At 36.8% G+C, this 18,725-nt stretch overlaps 1 protein-coding gene across 4 annotated transcripts in view; it reads right to left on the bottom strand.

Annotated features, from left to right (window-relative positions):
- Window positions 1-5,277: 5,277 nt before the first annotated feature.
- The window catches only part of CNOT2 (CCR4-NOT transcription complex subunit 2), an 84,608-nt gene continuing 71,160 nt past the window's right edge, over window positions 5,278-18,725 (bottom strand). For all 4 annotated transcript variants that reach the window (XM_058420315.1, XM_040062576.1, XM_058420316.1 and 1 more), the window contains 7 exons: window positions 17,128-17,248; window positions 16,860-17,016; window positions 15,015-15,076; window positions 14,869-14,918; window positions 13,980-14,080; window positions 13,262-13,406; window positions 5,278-6,436 (listed from right to left, as the gene is read on the bottom strand). In XM_058420315.1, coding sequence (XP_058276298.1) covers window positions 6,350-6,436; window positions 13,262-13,406; window positions 13,980-14,080; window positions 14,869-14,918; window positions 15,015-15,076; window positions 16,860-17,016; window positions 17,128-17,248 — 723 coding nt within the window. In that variant the 3' untranslated portion in view covers window positions 5,278-6,349. The remainder of the gene's footprint in view (window positions 6,437-13,261; window positions 13,407-13,979; window positions 14,081-14,868; window positions 14,919-15,014; window positions 15,077-16,859; window positions 17,017-17,127; window positions 17,249-18,725) is intronic.

Here is an 18,725-nt window from a genome sequence, read left to right as displayed (position 1 = left end):
TTATTACCCAGCATTTCCCAGTGTGGCAACACAACAAGCTCTTCAGTGCCAAAGTACCAAAAGCAATACTTATATTTGTATTCTGTCTTTATCACAGGCAATTGGTAGCACAAAATGTGACCCTCAGAGCTGACAGCTGAACTTGATGACACAGCAGACAAGAAGGTATAGAAACACAGAAAATGTTTGGGAAATAGCTCTTTCCTTTTTCAATCACTTTCCCACTGAATAGTGCAACGTCAAGTTTTATAAATGAAGCTGATCCATAGGTTCTCCAAATGGACTATTGAGCAAGGTTTGGCAGGAAGGCTACTAAGAGCCCACAATGTGCCATGAATATAGATGGATGCAAATATTGTCCTTGCTTGCACAAGTGCACTACCACAATCCTCAGGCCAGCTGCTTTGCAGTAGCCTGCCCTGAATACCAAAGGGTTTCTGAAGAAGTGTGCCAGCTCTGAGCCTGGGATTATGGGTTTTTTACTTAAACCTGCCATAGGTGTATATACTAGAAACTGAACACATCTTGCTTAGTCCTTGGCCCTGTTCATCCATTTCCATCAACAGGTTTTGCTGCCAGCACTTGTGGTGACAGCAGTCTCTAATGGTGGAGGCTTGTTGCATGGGGTTTTCGTAATATAAAGTTATAATCAGGCTGATTGACCACCTGAAAGGATAGCTCCAGCTCTGCTTTCTCAGTGTAAATGAGTTGTAGCTTCTTTCTGTCTTACCTCCTGAACAGCTGGCCTTCCATACTTGGTTCAACTCCCTGCAATCCCTTGTACATAAAGTGCTGGCAGACGGAAATTAAGGTAACAGTTCACTGGGTGACAGAGCAACCTTGAGTTAGTCCGCCTGTGTGCATCCAATCCCTCCACCATCCACAGCTGGGGAGATGCTTTATTTTAACTAGGAATAGTCCCTGGCATTCACCAGGCGATCTCATAGATTTTGAACTTCTGCACAAATGACTCAGTCAAGACTCAAGATGTGTTTGGATCAGTTGGAAGGGAAAAATGATCAATGCCTGATCATTGCAGCAGAGTAAAGGAAGCCTGTTGTGAAGATTCTAGCTCTGCTGTCATCGGCTGAGGGCAGGAGTAGGGATGCTGGCTCAAGGACCACAGGCTGCACCAGGAGGCACCAGGGCTGAGAAAGCTGGAATACAAAGTTCAATGTCTGCATGAAAATCTCAGCTGCAGAACAGGTTGCTGCCTGTTCTTTTGAGCCCTTCCTTGCCCCATAGCCAAGGGACAGCCTTACCTGTGGCCAGCTGCAGCTGACCTACCTGGTATGGCCACTGTTGAGAACACCTCTGCCTTGGTCAGGCACCTGGAGGCTGGGCAGCCACAGCGCAGCTCTGCCACCACACCCACCCGGGACACTCATTGGGACTGGGCTCACACCCCCCTGCTGCACACGCCTAGTGCTGGTCCGTGGGATGCCGACTGCACCTCTTCCAGGAAAGTGCCAGTGACGAACTGCCTTCTCCAAAATCAAATGTCTATATAAACAACAGAATGCCTCTTAAAAAACAATACTGTGTTGCCCACCAGAAAGTAAACTGGCCTTCCAAGGGAAGAGAGATCTCTGGAACAACCAAACCAACCATTAAGTCGAGAATAAGAGCTCAGAGAACTGAAGGGTTTCCAGAGGTTCATCGATGCCTGCACCACAGCAGCCTTCCTCTCACTCCTCCTCAGGACTGTTTACAGCTGGTGCAGGATGGTCCAGTCATGAAAACCAGCTACTTCACTGGATTGTTGGCCAAACCAGAGGAAGTTCAAAAAGGTGATTTTACAGAAAATTATTTTGGTTGTTTCAGCAGTAAAAACCTCAGAGATACCCACATATATTAGATCATTAATACCAAGAAGACAGTATGAAATGCAAATGAGAAACTGAAGCCTAGAAAAATAATACCCAACCTTGGTTAGCAGTGTTAATGCAGAAGTAAGCTGAATCAGTAACAGTCAAAATTACTGTTAATTGTGCGTTAATATTATTTTTAAAAAAATAAAGTTTACCTCTAACAGTAAAGTGGTTTAAGTGGTAAAGCAACTGAAACAAAGCCAAAATTTCAAATTAAGTTATTCAGCTGCATTTCCTCAGGTCTTTTTAATGTACTGGAAGCTTTCAGATTTATGGAAATGAAAGCACACATGCTTACCATAAACAAAAACTTAATTCACATACCATATATGAAAATAAGAGCATCAGCTGTCAATCCAGACTAGAATCTGCATACCAGAATTCAACTTCTACTACCATTCATTTTGGGCAGTGGCAAATTTTGAGGGACACAATGAAGAGGAACTTGAAAACTAAGCACACCCCAAAATTTGGCTTTAATGGCAATTGTTATATTTAGGATCTTAAACTAAAAGCACTGTCTGGCTATCCCATGCTTAGGATGGCAGCTGTGCATTTACAGGCTTTTCTTAAATGTGACAGATAGCAATTTTTCCGTTTCATTCAATGTCCAGCCAAGGAAGTATTTTCAATTAGAAGTGACCAGGATTTGAGGGGTAAAGGGGGGGGGGGGGGGGGGGGGGGGGGGGGAAGGGGGAAGTTTCTTTTCAGTGACTACTAACTTTAAACAGTATTATTTAAAAGATAGACAGCCTTCTTCCATAGCCATGGCCACCTAGGAGCCACTCAGGACCAAGCTGATGGCCCCACAGACCACTGTTTCCCAGCACTGCCTAGGTCATGCCAAAGAATGTTTCTGGTCTCTTCATGGTCAACAGAACTAGTCCCTCAAGACTCTGCAAGAATCTTGCATTCGACTATAATACACAAACTCACATTTGGGTACATTCTCCCTTTTTTCATGGAAACTAAAACGGAAACAGACCAGTACAAGAAGTACTGGCTTGGAGACAGAGGATTTCAGACACACCATGCAGCCAAGTGATACGATCATACATCTTTGTAGTGTAGAAATGTCACAGCCATGAGGGAGTGGCGTGGTCAGTCATGAATCCCAACACAGGTGCAGCTGACACTTCATGGAAGGTCACAGTCAGGTGAAAATATTTTCACCCATGTGAGTATTTGCAGGCTTCCCTGGATTACTTGGGTCTTCAATTAGATTAATCAAGCCCATGAAGGTTCTCACATGCTTACGTATTTGTGGCACCAGGCACTAAGGTGGAGGAGATTGAGTGCTGGGTGGGGTTTTTTGTTTGTTCATTTTTAAACACCCCAGTGGAGCCTCCTTAACACTTTCCTTCCTGACTCTCTGGTACCCTTGATTTTTCCACAAGCAGGGTGGTTTGAGTAATACTTGTGACAATACGGAGTGTTTTCTGCAATACCAGGTGTAATCAAATCAGTGAAACTTAAGTTAGCCCTGGAAGTTGAAGATCGTGATTTGCAGATAAAGTGGAGTTAACTATTCAATAAAACTTTGTAAATAATATGCAATAAGGACTATGAGTGCATGTTGGACAGGCCAGAAATAGGAATACTTCTACTTCTTCCCAAGAACACTGTGTTTTCTACTCAGAACTTACCTTCCACACTGTTGTACAAAACTAGTTATGGGGGAAGAACACCCACTTCAAATAAAGGTATTTTAAAAACAGTATTCTAGTACTTCCTATTTATAGTGTTAGTGGAATGTAAAAACATATTAACTAAGCCTCAGACCGTAACTGTTGGTCTGAAAATCTACAGGGCAATTCAGTCACCCATTTGCTACATGAGTGAGGGCTGAGGTTTTCTTCCTTTCAGTGAAAAAAAGTATACTTTTTCAATTTTTAAAATTAATATGGTACAGTTAAGAAGTGGTTTCAATCTTACACCTTGTTTTCTGTTTATATCTGTTTCTCTTGCTTCAACCCAGAGTGTAATATGAAATTAAGTTGCAGATTTTAAAGTCTCCATATATGCTTATTTAAATGGTAAACAAGAGCCAGACTGTTCTTCCATGTGGAAGAAGCAAAGCACCAGTTCCAGGCTCACAGGTGAGAAGTTTCCCAAAATCAGGCATTTCACATCTTTGAAAGACTGGGCAGGTGAATACAACTGTATCATCAAGTATTTTTTGGGAGAATTTAGGTTCCCAATTCCAGCTTAATTGTTTTTAAAGTGTCACAGGTAATTTAGTATTTTAACGTAATTGGTCTTGCTTCCTTTACCATATGTTGTTAATTTCCATGAACATGAGAAATAATAACTTGATTTGAAGAAGGAAATACCACTTCAGGAATCCTCACAAAAAAAAAAAAAAAAAAAAAAAAGTTATAGTGAACCTCTGACAGTAAAAAAATATTACATTAATTGTGAAGGCAACATTATGCTTTTGGAAAATTATCATCCTTAAAATTTATAAATTTATGTTTAAATAATCAAATACATGTTTGAATCTGCTTTGGTTTGAGAAAAAGCCACCATCTTTTTCAGCTGTGTTAGTTATATGGATTATAACCATTCTCTTCTTTCAGGCTGGGAAAACATTACTTTAATAATAGAAAAAAATATATAATCAACAGGCTTATATTTTTATGTTTACTATCTTAAAATAGATGTTAAAAAAAGTTCAGAATTTAAGATTCACCATACACCTGATACAGAACCACAGCAAGGCCACTATTGGTTCAATTTCTAAGCATAATTCAATACATGCAAACAAGCTGCTTTTGCACTACACAGAAAAATGGGTCAAAATGGAAAAACTAAATCCCAGGATTCACTAACATGTCTTTTCTTGCTTTGGTAATTTCAGGTATTTTTCAATGATCTGCACAACCAGAGGCAACTCAATGAGAAGTGGCAATCATATCTAGAAAAAGAAAACCATCCCAACAGTTCAGGTTTTTCTTTCTCCGCTCAGAACAGTTACAGTTTTCAGAACCAGTACATGTTCACATTTATTTGTATCTGGAAGTTCAAGTAATAGTCATCATCAAATGAAATTTATTTCTGTTTTAAGTAGGAAAACATCAACATGGAACTAAGCTGTGATCAGTTCTAACCCAAGCTTCTCCCAAGTGACAAATTCTTGAAACATCTTTCTATCATTTGGCATGGTACCCACCCATCTTTCTAAAAATTATTTGCTATTATAGAGGGGATCTGAAACCAAGGTTAACCAAAGTTTTTGGCTGTGGAATCTTTACTGTGGAAAAGAATATGAAATTTTCATAAATTTACTTGTCAGCAGCAAAAAGACTCTTCAAGTGTCTTAACCACTGTACAGCTTGATAGTTTTAATACTTCAATTTTTTTTTTCCATTTTTCATTGTTGAAGAAATAATTTCACAATCTCAAATCAAAGTCAACACTGCAGTGAGGAGAGCTTTTCTACTTTATTACAAAGAGAAGAAGCCTTTATGTGGTCAGAAAATACAAGATTGATCTTTTTTTTTTTCTCTTCCTATGAAACGCTGCTGTTCAAACAGCCAGAGTGAATTGTCTCAGTTCACTTCTTTAAGTCCCATCACATTCACTTGGGTATGGATGTCCTTGGCTGCTGAAAATCTGGCCCTTTAGTGCACAGGGCGACAAAGTAGTCCCCTGACCAGCAGTTCCAGAATGTCCCGTTTTCATATATTGCATCCATGCACACCTCCTAAAAATGAGGTACAGCAGGGCAAACATTTTCCAAAATAGATGTCATATATATAATATATACACATTCGTACATACATACCTTTATTCATGTGATGTCCAAAAATTTAAAAAAAATGTACACATTTATTACAAAATCGTAACAAAGACTGGACAGTGTTTTGCTCATTCTGGAAAGATGAAGCTCAGTAATACACAACTCTGGAAACTAACCAGAGACTGTGGCAATATCTTTCTTCTAAACAGTCAGATATTCTTGCATTAAGCTTGGCGAAAACTGCCTTTCAAAAACAGAAGGGGAAGTAAAATGAAGGAAGCAAACCTTGCTCATCTTTCCAAATGAAATACGAGAAGGATCTTCACATAAAAATGCACAAACATTTTTTATTACCAATAGTGCTACAATGAACAATGCAAATTTTGTTGTCTAATTTTTTGTCTTTTTTCTTTTTTTTTGTTTTTACATTTTGGAAAACTAAGTGGTAAACTTTTGTCAGTGTACTCGCTTGTCTTTACAGACCCAAGCTTGTCTGCTGGCAAAAAAGAAAACAAAAACAGAAATTCAGACCCTGCTCAAACTAAAGAAAAACAATTACAAATTTAGTTGTTGGGCAGCACATAATTAGTAAGGCAGGACCTCAAATGGTGACCCTTCGCATGAGCCAATTGCCAGATCCTCAAGGAATTAAAACCAGGATGCCTGAGCCACATCAGTTCTGCAGTTATGTTGAGTATTGTGCTGAGACAGCCATACCCCAAGAAAAGGGAAGTCTTTAGAAGGCTTGCTGAGCAGGGTTGTAGTTGAAGGTTGATGGCAGATGAGGCCTTTCTTCTAATTTGTCATATTCCAGGTGGAACTCCTACAGTTTAAAAAAAAAAAAAAAAAAAAAAAAAAGACAAACCAAAATAAAACAATGTTATCAGTTACCTGTCAAGACCTGGTTTATCAGTCATACTTGAAAAACACAAAAACAGAGGTCAAGTTCTAATTTATCCTAAGGCAAAACCATGTGACTTGGCTATCTTGAATTCCATATTTTAAGGAGAAAAAAAGTAGTAAATTACAACAATCCTAAGCCATTACACCTGCAACATGTAGGCTCTCCTATTCCTGTGAATGCTACATGACCCTCAGAACCCTTATCACAATCTCAAGCAATTTTATATATGCACATAAAAAAACTACAAATACACAATCACAGCATGAGCTGAATTATAAACAAAATCTGTCTTTCAACGTGTCAGGAGTACAGAGGCTTATTCTGGATGAACTAAAGTTTGGGAATATTTTTGTGTCATACTACCAGACCAAATAGGTTCCTGATGCACCAGGGGAGGTTCAGGTTGGACATCATCGAGGTGTTCAAGAAACAACTGGACTTATTGCTAAGGTCTGTTTTACATGGTGGTGGTCAGTAAAAGTTCGGATTTGATCTTTTCTAACCTAAATGATTCTGTGAAAATGTCCATGCACAAAGCATTGAGACCCACTTAAGCCAAAAATTTATCAAAACATTCCTCCACATTTCATACTCATATTTAAGCCCCAGACCCACCAAACCTAAAATCTTGGATTTTTCAGACCCTATAGCAGTTTAACTAAGCCCCATCCCTATTTTTTCTTTATTCAAGAAACACGGTAAGCAGAAGTTTCAGAACTGTTCTTTAGGGGTACTTCTTGGTAATTCAACAACTTTGGACATGCACAGCAATTTCTTTTATCTAACTTGGTGGAGAATCTCAGCAGAATATCATCTGTATCTGCAAAGCAAACCTAGCCCACTATTTTCACGCAGAGATGAAAACACACAAGTAATGAAGAGATTATTTTAGAACAATCTCTAAAGTGATTAAATAGTATAATATTTCAGTACATGTAAGTCTGTACTAAATTAATGCAAGAACAGAAATAAAATCTAGGAAATCCAGCTCCCAGACCTTTTTTCTTTCAAGGCAAAACAAGGCCCATTCAGCATAGAAAAAACATTCAGCATGGTAAGGAAACAAAGTAGTGGAAAATGTGAAGCATTCTGCACTCTCCTGAGCATACTGTCCCTAAAACTGGAAAACCCCAGCAAAACCTATGTGAGGTTACAGCCATCTGCACTGAAATGTTGCACATCTGTTTCATTTCTAGTTCCTGGCTCTTTACTCCAACCAAAGATTTTTTGGGGGGTTTTTTGTTTGGTTGGTTTTGGGCATTATTTATTTAGGTGGTGTGTTTGTTTGGATTTTTTTAGGTCATATATACTCAAGTGAATTGCTTCTGGCATTCCTAAAAAAACGGCATGCCAGTTGGTGTACGTTCTCCTTTTGTGCAGATCACACACGTGCTGAGACTGAAGAGATGCTGCTCCCCTCTTGGGAATGAAGCAAGATCAAGGGCTACAAGTCCATACATGACTTTGGTGTCAAAGGCTGGATTAGGTTGGGTGGATCTTACGGGGGCTACAGGAAGGGTGAAGAGGGACTTTTTGGAAGGGCATGTAGTGATAGGACAAGGGGGAGTAGCTTTAAGCTGAAGAAGGGCAGCATTTTAGACTGGGTATTAGAAATAAATTCTTTACTATGAGGGTGGCGAGGCACTGGAACAGGCTACCCAGGGAAGTTGTGGCCACCCCATCCCTGGAAGCGTTTAAGACCAGGTTAGATAGGGCTTTCTAGTGGAAGGTGTTCTTGTCCATGGTAGAGAGATTGAACTAGATGGTCTTTTATGTTTCTTCTAACCCAAACCATTCTATGATTCTATGATCTCCAGTAATTCTGCAGTCATTTTATAATAGAAAAGATACCACTCAAGCTTTCTCTACCTTTCATGGTTGGAAAAGCTTCTATCTTGCACATAATCATGGAAGAGTCTGCAGATACTATCAATCTATGTTCAGCTTCAATCAGTTAACTGAACTTCCACAAGCTCTGAAATGCCTTCAAAACTACCCATGGAAAATTGCTACTTAAACTGGTAAGATACAGTAAATATCAGAAAGCAGACAGTATCAGTATCCTAAAAAAGGGGTTTCCAAACCTAAGGTTGTTGTGAGCCCCTGTTGGCAGTGAGAGCTGCAAACAAGGTGTCTGGAATAAATTCTCAGGGGGCTATGCAACCCTTTGTGTCTCACAAACTGGAAGCCCCTCCTTCAGAAGGAGTATGTTTCCCTATCAGATTTTCTCTGGAAGTACGTGAGTTCATACTTCAAACTGCCATTAACTGCTAAAATAAACAGGCTTAAAACAGCCTTCTTGATTTGCATCCCAGTGTCAGTAATGCTCAAATTCAATATTCGGTAGCATATGAACAACTGAAGTTCTAGCTGACAATACCTAAAAAAGAATTCATTGATCAGTATTTCTGGAAACTAAAAAACCAATTATTTATTACACAGGGGAAAATACTTACATTACAGGCATACTTTATGTTTTTGCTTTTGCCACTGTGATTTAGGATGCCAACAGCAGCAGTAGTATTATATTTAACATAAACAGCTATAAATAAGATGTTAAAAAATTCCATTTATCCATTGATAAATGTGTTAAATTACTTTCTTCTCCACATGGAGGTAATGATTAATACTTAAATATTCTTTATTAACTAGGAATAATGAATACTGAATGTGTGTGAAAACGTACAGCATGTGTGACACTAAATAAATTGTTCTATGCAAAGAAGTTAATCACTTCTCATGTCACCCTGAAAACTTGCTTTGATAGCAAAGTTACATCAGTCTGTACATGTAACAGGCAAGGATACTTAAGGCAGGAGAGGATTGCTTAGGGATGATCCATAGCAGTTACAGAGTAAAACTAAACAAACAAGTTCGCACAATAGCATCCTGAGGACAAAATATTCTGGATTGTGTAAATCCATGAGAGCAGAGGGTAGAAATCCCACAGCTAGCTTAAAAATTCCAAACAGAAGTTAAAAGCAGCATTTAAACTGACTTAAAGATGGATGTAAAGGCCCAGTTTAGGGGTTGAGCTGAAATACTATGCCACATCTTCACTGAAACAATAAATTTAACTTTCTGGTAATTATGAAACTATCTCAATTAATACTGCTCTTGACAGGATAGGAAATAATTTCATCTAGACAGCAACCCGGACAAGCAAATAAGAATTTAATTTTCTTTTCCATAAAGAATTCTATGTTTTAGAAATATAACATCAATGTAAAAAAGTTTTATAATCCTATATTTAAATTAATTCTTCTTACTGAAAAGTAAGAAGGAGAAATTCAAGCAGCTTACTTCAGACAACTTAAGTCAGGATTTCAGTAAACGTGCAACTGTAGAAAGTACTTTTGGTGCCAGAGTTATTTAGCTTCCTCTCTCGTGTCTCAACAGCAGCAAACTATAGCCAAAACCTCAGTGAAAAATAATCAGCGTCTTTAACCTCAGCATATTTTCCACATGCCCTAGGCTGAAAAACCATGTAACAAACATCTGTAATGAGAGTTTTTCTGCTTTTTACTTGGCATTTAAAGTGATTTTGAAGTTTATAATTTCTTTTTCACTTTTTACTACCATGTGTCAAAACAGAATCAATTTGATTTTATTTCCTAATAGTTTAGAAATTCTCATCACTCAGCTATTTTGTTGAATTTCCTTCTTCAGTCTATTATCTATTAAGAATATAAAAGTAGTGCCTATAGTTTAATAAAAAATAAATAAATATATTATTTGATTTTTCTTGAAAGAAGTTATTCAGCCTTCTTTACCCTTGTTAAAACCAATCCAGAACCCTTAATCTACTAAATCACAACTGGTTTATGTTTTTATAAGCCTAAGTCTTAAGATTTAGTCATGTTATCTAAAGTAAACTGCTGTGTTTCACTGCAGCAGTATTTCACACTGCAGTGGAATTTAAAATAGGGACAATAAATACATAAGCTTATAATGCAAAATACATTACATCTCCAAAGCACAACACATTAGAGCATGCGCTGCCCTAATATTTGAGCATATACACTAGAACAAGAACCACGTTTATAAAGCACCTTGAAAAATAATTGAATATGCACATATGAGAGAGTAGTTTATGAGCAAGTATTCCTGTATGCCTGCTTCAAAAGGGGACTAGTGAAACTGTTCAGCAGCAATTATTATTGTGGCCTTCTAAGGAAGCGATGTTCCCAGCATCCACTAATAATGTAACCGTTTTAATAAGAGACTGCAATTTATCAAAATTCTTTTTTTTTCCAGCTCTTTACAGGTCTAGTTTCCTGAAATATTTATTAATTACTTCTGCATTTGTTAGAAGAAAATTACTTGGCCATACTTTTCTTTGCATCCCAGGCAACACAGTGTTATCAAATATTGTTGTCCTTGTTAGGATGACAGTATCAGTCTTCCTCAGAGGAAATGTCCACTCCAGAAATTAATACCAGAGGTAACAACATTACCATGGAAAGCTAAGATCACACAACATGCACCTAAGTTCTTATTTATTTATCAAAGGTGAAAATGTCACAGAATTATTTCTAGTATACAACTCCTTTACCATGCAACAAAAATCCCAATTTTTCCAAAAATAATTCTCTAGCTTCCTGTGATCAGTGCTCAACTTTCCTGCTCAAAGTTAAATAAAAATTTCAAAATAATATTCCAGTTCCATTTTTACATTATGGAATACACAAGCCTAGAAGAAAAGATATTATTGCTTCTTATGGACATTGGGGAAGAATAAATAATCATATTCCTCGTTGCAATACCACTGCAAGTGCAAAACTTTAGAAAATACTGTCCTTTCCTTCCTAGCTATCAATTGCTTCTTAATGTTGCGGGAATTATTTCCATCATGCAAATAAAAAGAAGACAATCTATGGAGATCTTGTGAAAAACCATTCAGAAAACAGTAGTGCTCCTATCTCTCCAGTATCTCAGGAATGCCTAACAGGAGGATGGAGTGTACATCACTCAAACACTGGATCCTGAGTTTCAGAATAGCACTCAGGATTCCAAATAGAGACAATACTGTCTAAAAAAATAATGCTAAGCATCAACTAGCAGCTGCATACATTTACTACAGGTAGAAAAAGGAGACACTGAAGAGGTCACTATCCTTATACAATGGGAACCACTTCCTCCTAGAAAAAGAAATGTGTGTCCACACAAGCCAAAACCACAATTCCATTGATATGTGACACTTCATGAGGCTTGTTGCTCGTAAATAAACAAAACACATTCAGTTGACTCCAGAAATCAAATCTATCCTTTCAAAAGGTAATTACTTCCCCTCTGATGTTCTTAGGCAATAATGAAATAGCTTTAAACAGCATCCTGGGGAACCTAAGGAAGGTATACCATGCAGCAAATGGGTAATTCAAGTAGAAACAAAAACTTTCCTTTTGTTTGGGCTCTCTTTTTGAGGAGTGGTGCTTTTGTTTAGAAGTTTTGGAATTACCTTGCACTTAGGAAAAACCATAAAAGCAGGGCTCGCCATTAAAACTGTCAGTTTGAGATTCTTGGGCTTTCCTGTGGCAGCAGAGGCAACGAGTCACTCGTGCAATTGAACTAAAGGACCTCCCTTATCCTTCAGGGCAGCTGGAATGTTAATTCCTGAGGGGAATTTACACAAACTAGGTAAAATAACTGGGTGGAAGCAGTGGGGGAGGAAATAAAAATAGCATGTATCTAGTTGACATCTAGATGGCAAACTGCTGTATAGATAGAGGAGGACACTGAACTTTATTCTCTTTAAAATGGATGTTTACACATCAACAGACATGTAACTATTTCATGCAATGTTCCATAATCTCCAAGTGTATAGATACAACTTGCCCACAGACATGAAATGCCTTTTCAGCAAACAATTCTTAAGTTGGGCTGCAGGTGAAAAGATTCTTATTCTATAAAATACCTAAGCACGTGGAACCACAAAATATAGTTACAACATACTGGAATCACATTTGTTGAGTTCAAGGCTTCAAGGTTAATTTGATTTGATCTGTTGTTTTTTTAGAGAAGAGTGTGATACAGTGTCTACAGATGGTCTGACATAGAACATTACTGACACTATTAATGGACAAAATGGGACAAGGAGATTATGACAGTTGGGAAGGAAAAAGCTATATAGCTTTCTGATTTTTTAGTGCCTCTTGGTCTACAGTATGGAAAACAAGCATCATGGGAATACGCTTCCTCCTCAGAAGAAGATATTTATTTAGAAGAACTCTCATTTTCAAACAACAGAGCATGGAATTCCTAGACATGGTTAAGGAGAGCTGGTACCCAAAAACTAAAAAGCATTCCCTGCACCCATCTTACGTCCATTTTAAATTCCTAAGTAAGGTGTGGTAGCATCCTATTTAATTTTCTAAAGCAAAGTAATAAAATGTTTGCAAGTAAAACTTCTAAAATGCCAAATAACGGTTTTCCTTTTTCAGCTCTATGAAGGGAAGAGCTGTTGGGAAACACTTTCAATTTTAACAAAACTCCTAAAAGAAATCTTATGTCCTTCTAACTCCCAAAGAAAACTGGAAATAAGAGACAGCTCCTTATTTTCCACAAGCAAGCCAGTGTTTCAGACAACCTATTTTCTCTCAGACATCAGAAATTAAGGAAATGAACCTAAATAACAAGAGATCTAAAAGCTTGAGACTTTTGTGAAGATTTCTGTGTTTTACTCTTGCCTTTGTAAAAGTACACAGCTGACAGACCTAAAATATCTACATAACAGAAAAGAGATACCTTAGCTACTTTCCTCCAGTTAAGACAGTCAAAGAAGTAATATGTTCCCCTCTCATACGTATTGGTTTTCATTGTTGGCTCCATGCCGGGTGCCCTGGTGATCCATACTCGTTCTTCTTTGTGGTATCTCCAATCCCGGTTAAATCTTTCATTTGTAATAGAAAGGAAAAATAATTCTTAGTGTTAATTATCTGAAATTGACTTAATAAACTAACTTTAAAGGTTTCAATCAGAACTGTACAACGCATTCAAATCCCAAACCGAATTTCTACGACATGGTTAAACCTGTGATTTCATACCTCTTCCATACAGTTATTACACCTCAAAACACATGAATTTGAAACTTCAAATCTAGTAGGTTCTAACAACAAACTTTTTTTACGAATATTTACTGGTTCTTATTTTGTTGATGACAGGTAAGTTACAGTTTCAATGACTGGCACCTGCCATTTGTTCCACAGTGCTTCATAATGCAAAATACATAAGATGGGCTTTTGATTTCCACTATACAAATGTAAAAAAACTGTACAAAATGACACCAAGGTTGGAGGAGGGATCTTGAAAAAAAGATATACAGTTCAAGACTGACTAAGCGTCTCGCTTTCAATGTCTGACTTGTTTGGGTGGTCCATTTTTTGTTGTTTTTTTTTTAACATCTGCCATTTCATTATCGCAATAGATTAACTCATATAAGACCGACAAAGTAGTTTGAACGTACAGCTCTACTGCTGCTAATAGCTGTAATACATCTCCTCCATTCATGTAATAGAGATAAAACAGGAGATCTTCTCCATATCGGCCAAGTTTTATTGCAGCCAGCTGCAAAAGATTGAAGAAAACGAGGATGAAAAATCACGAAAGATAAATGTTTCAACACACTACCCCACTTAACACAAGGATACATCCAGAACTTCCATCCTTCCATTCTAAGTGTGTTGAAAATGATATTATAATACAACATGAGTAATAATTATTAAAACAATCAATTTTTCTTCACTTTTAGTTAACCTTTCCAAGTTAAAGGATACAATAGAAAAATACAGATGTAACAAACCGGCAAGACAGAATTTTCTCCCTGTTATCTGTGCATTCCCATCTGCTTAATTTATTTGAAAAACACAAAAAAACAACTTCTGCATGTATTTGCTCCCTTCACATCCTTTTAAGTAAAATTTCTTATGCTATTTTTCAATGATCCCTACAAACAGTTGACAGAAAATATATCTCAAAAAATCCCTTTTCATGTAGGTATGGAATGCAACAGATAAATGAGAACACAATTCTGAGCTTTTCTCAAGAAGAAATACCTCCATTTAATTTGACATTTGAATTATATCACAAAAACCTTCAACTTCACATGAAGGGCAAACTCTTAAAAACATACTGTGCTTTTTAGCTATTCTTTTGCATGCCCATTCTCTTTTTGTAAGATATAATGGGTGCTTGATGTGTCCAATCAGTCTGTTAACACAACACTGCCTCTAGAAAAACTGAGGACATGCACAAAATGGACTGATTTTGAACATTACCTATCTGAAAGAAAATCTAGAAAATTACTGGTAATAAATTAATAAAAAATGCATGCGCACACACACACACGTACTCACCTTATCCCTAATGTGAATGTTAGTTAAGTATTCAGATGGAACATGGAAGTCTAAAAAAGAATCGGAATTGATGCAACTATTAAGACATGTAAATGAATAAAATTTGCAAATATTAATATTGAATTTAATAGTTATCTGTCTCTTACCTATGTCTTGAGGTCGACAAGGTGATGATGCCCATGGGGATGCAAATTTGGGATAAAGATTTCTGAAGAAAAAAAAGAAAGCATAAGTTTATAAAAATTAACCTCCAAACCAACCAACTGAAAAAAACCCTCCATAACAAATTTTGCAAACCTAAAAGATATATCACACAACCAAATCCCTAGCTGGAATGAGAAGAAAGGAGGAAACTTTCCTAAAGCAGTTACATTTATTAATTTTCTTTTCAATATGCAGAGCAAGGTTGCATTTAAACTGCCATGGGAAAGTACGGGGTCAAGATTTCCTTTTAAATCTATCTTTCCTTCAAGTTAGGTGCCAGAGGTCCCAACCTTTTTCAGGTATCCAGTATTATTATGCAGAGTTTCAATTTAACTAGGAATAGTTGTCATAAACCTGGTGGGTTCTGATTTATTAGCTTATAATTTAAAAGGGGAGGAAAAATTTATACTGGCATATTGCTTTTTAAAACTAATCCGTGAAGATTTTACTCTTCTTCAAAACTGGAGACAGAAGGGGTAATTTAAACCACTAGCAATATATACAGAATTCTAAAATTTTGTTTCTAAAGGAACATTTATTGTGCTAAGTTTTTATATCACACAGTATTTTTACCAACCAAACTACCACACACAGCAGAAAATTTTGCCTTTTCGTATGTTTTAGTTTTTTAAACAACAATCCACAGAACAAGTGAAGAACATTTAACAAAAGGAAAGATGGCAGGCCAGACACTGAGGTCTGCATAGGCTGTTTGCAAAGCTTTTCTGAGGCTTAAAGTAAAACCAGCTTTATAGTATAGGAACTGTCTGCATCAAATGTTAATCCTATCCACTCCATCCAAGAACCTAAATACACTATATACAGTAATTAAATGCTAAAAATACAGTTATTTACAGCATAGCTGCTAAGAGAAGCAGAAGAATAAGGAGCCATTTTTCCTTTGCTTGATGGCCATATTCATCAAGCTTCCCTGATTACATGCAGCTCCATATAAATTTATGAAAGATGGGAACCATGTGTGCATGCTATCTGGTCTTTGATTTTTAATAACAGTAAGTGCAAACCTTAAAACACATATACTACTCTGTCTATAAGACTAGCACTATATAAATCTGTGATGAAACAAAAAGGTGGGAGATTTTCAGCTGAAAGTCAGAGCACCGAAAATTAATTTTTTCTCACGATTGCAGTCACCTAAAAGACAGCAGTTTTGTCCAAACTGATCTGAGTTCCTTCTGTAACTAGTGGAAAAAGAGAGGCATCCTGGGTTGGCTGGTTATTCATCTCACCTGTCTTAAGCACTTCTCCTACCATTAGTGCAGTCACTAACTACTCTTCTCCCCACTGCCTCTATAGAAAACTTAGGGAACTAAACTAGTTCACTTAGGTGAACTGAGTCACTGGAAGTTAACTATAAAACTACACCTTCATTTAAACTAATCTTCAGCGCAGCCTGACACTGAAGGAGTTCTGTTCATTATTACACTATATAAATCTAACTTATCCTTACACTGCCAAGAGTTAAGCGTAGATATGCCCAAGGAATATTATTATTAGAAAAGGAATGTATACATTACATTTATAAACAATATACTGTCAATTCCTTGAAGAAAGTCCTAGAGAAGTTAAGAGAATAAGCAAAGGTTTATTGGAAGCTTGCCCTGGAGCACAAGTCTCTTTGTTATGAAAATTTTATTTTACTGTCATTACATTTTCAAATTTTATTTGACAAACCAGCTTGTGGGTTTGATAGTCAAGTGAATGGACTATGAATGACAGCATAATAAAACCAAAAGTGTAGATAGGATTAAAACCCAGAAACTTACTCAGGAGAGTTGAGATTGAGACCTAGTGTTGTTAAATCACTTCCTAATGCAAGATGTACCATTCCTGGATCTGTCTCTGCTGCCCTGATGAATGTTAACAAGCCAATCATTCCAAACTGGTCCGTCACCATCCCTTGAGGAATGTTGGTAACCCGACCTGGGCAAGAAGAAGAAATTAATTTTCTCCTTTTAAGAAGTGGAGGAATCAACAAGGTGATCTAAATGCCTGTCAAAATTCTTAAAGCAGAAAAAGTGGAATGACACATACCATCAGGTAACACCTGGATCCCTTTTTTCTGCTGGTTGTTGTTTTGCGTAGTTGAACTTTTATCTCCAGGAAACTTGGGCCCATCTGTGCTGGACGATGTTTTGCCTGATGTACTCAAATTCTATTAAAATAATTTGCAGAGTTGGTATGATGAAAATGAACCAAAACAGAAATACTTATTGACTTTTCAGTCTCTATCTTTTCAGTCAAGCACTCTAAGCCAGTACATCAAGTCACTCCAATACATGGCATCAAGCTGAAGCCCCTGAGTTCTGTTGAAAAACCTTACGTACTATTTGCCGTTTTTCAGAGTATACCTGTCATAGAGAATTATTAATAGGCTAAAAGTTTCTAGTCTAAAAGAATAAATTATTTTACACTCAACTTGGAATACACAGTGGAATCCCAAGTGCCTGTGACTAGAAGCCCTTTTGAACTTACCCCATCATGGATTTTCCCCATAATCTTGCTTCTGCATAACACTCCATGACACAGTAACAGATAATACTCAAGCCAATTTCAGGGGCAAGCAACATATATTTGGCACATTTGCAGCTAGCAGGAAAGACATGTAAACACTATGCCACACTATGTCTGGCAAAAAAAATGACTATTTCTCCAGGAACCTACATACTGACAAAATGTATTTGCTATATGTATAATTTCTTACTCTTTAATACTCTTTATAACAAGTCTACGGTTAAACATTTAATCACATTTTCTCTCTCTCTCCTTACGGTACACAGGACTAACTGTATCAGAATATTTTCCTCATGATAAAACTGCCCACAACACTTGGGAGCCAGACTTCCTCATGATCTTTTTTTTGAACACTTCATTTTTCAGTTCTTACATGAGTTTGTAGTCATGTCTACTACTTATTCACCAGTATTTATGACACTGTCATTAACGCATTTTTTGCAATTAGAAGTAATCAGAAACCAGAACATCTTCTCAGAGGAAAGTGTCCTCTGCCATCCATATTTTATTCACCTTTCGTTTGCATAAAATAGCATATTTTATTACAAATCTTTCAGAGGAAAAACTCATAATCTTATGCTCTAAGCTATATATCTAGTGAACAATAATGATACCAATATTTAAAATATTAAGTACCTCACTAGTATACAATATAGTCATCAATGCTCACTATTAAAGAGCTTGTTCCCTCTGAGTCCACATCCCCATTAAGCATTTTACCTTAAAGTGATATTGTACCACCTAATTTTTAAAGGACTGGACAACTTTGAAGAAAAATCTTATAACATGTAGGTTACTACTAGAGATAAGAAGCACCAGAACAAAAAAAAAAAAAAAAAAAAAAAAAAAAAAAAAAAAAAAAAAAAAAAAAAAGAGCAACAAGTGATAGAAAAAAACACTACAAATTGCAAACTTAAAAAATATTATCAATTCTCAGAAGTAAGTTTTGATGCGTCCAAGAAGGGTAACTGGACCAAAAACCTTGCTGAGAAATTCCATTTACCTAGTTACACTTCAAATGCTGCTTATAGAAAATCTCTTACTAGTTTAGGGGGTCAAATTTGAAAATCTCTTTTGACAAATAGGAATACTGACCACTTTAAAATATAATCATCAAA

This window comes from Hirundo rustica, chromosome 4 (genome assembly GCF_015227805.2).
Source record: "Hirundo rustica isolate bHirRus1 chromosome 4, bHirRus1.pri.v3, whole genome shotgun sequence".
Lineage (NCBI taxonomy): Eukaryota > Metazoa > Chordata > Aves > Passeriformes > Hirundinidae > Hirundo > Hirundo rustica.
This window is presented reverse-complemented; position numbering and strand designations above follow the sequence as displayed.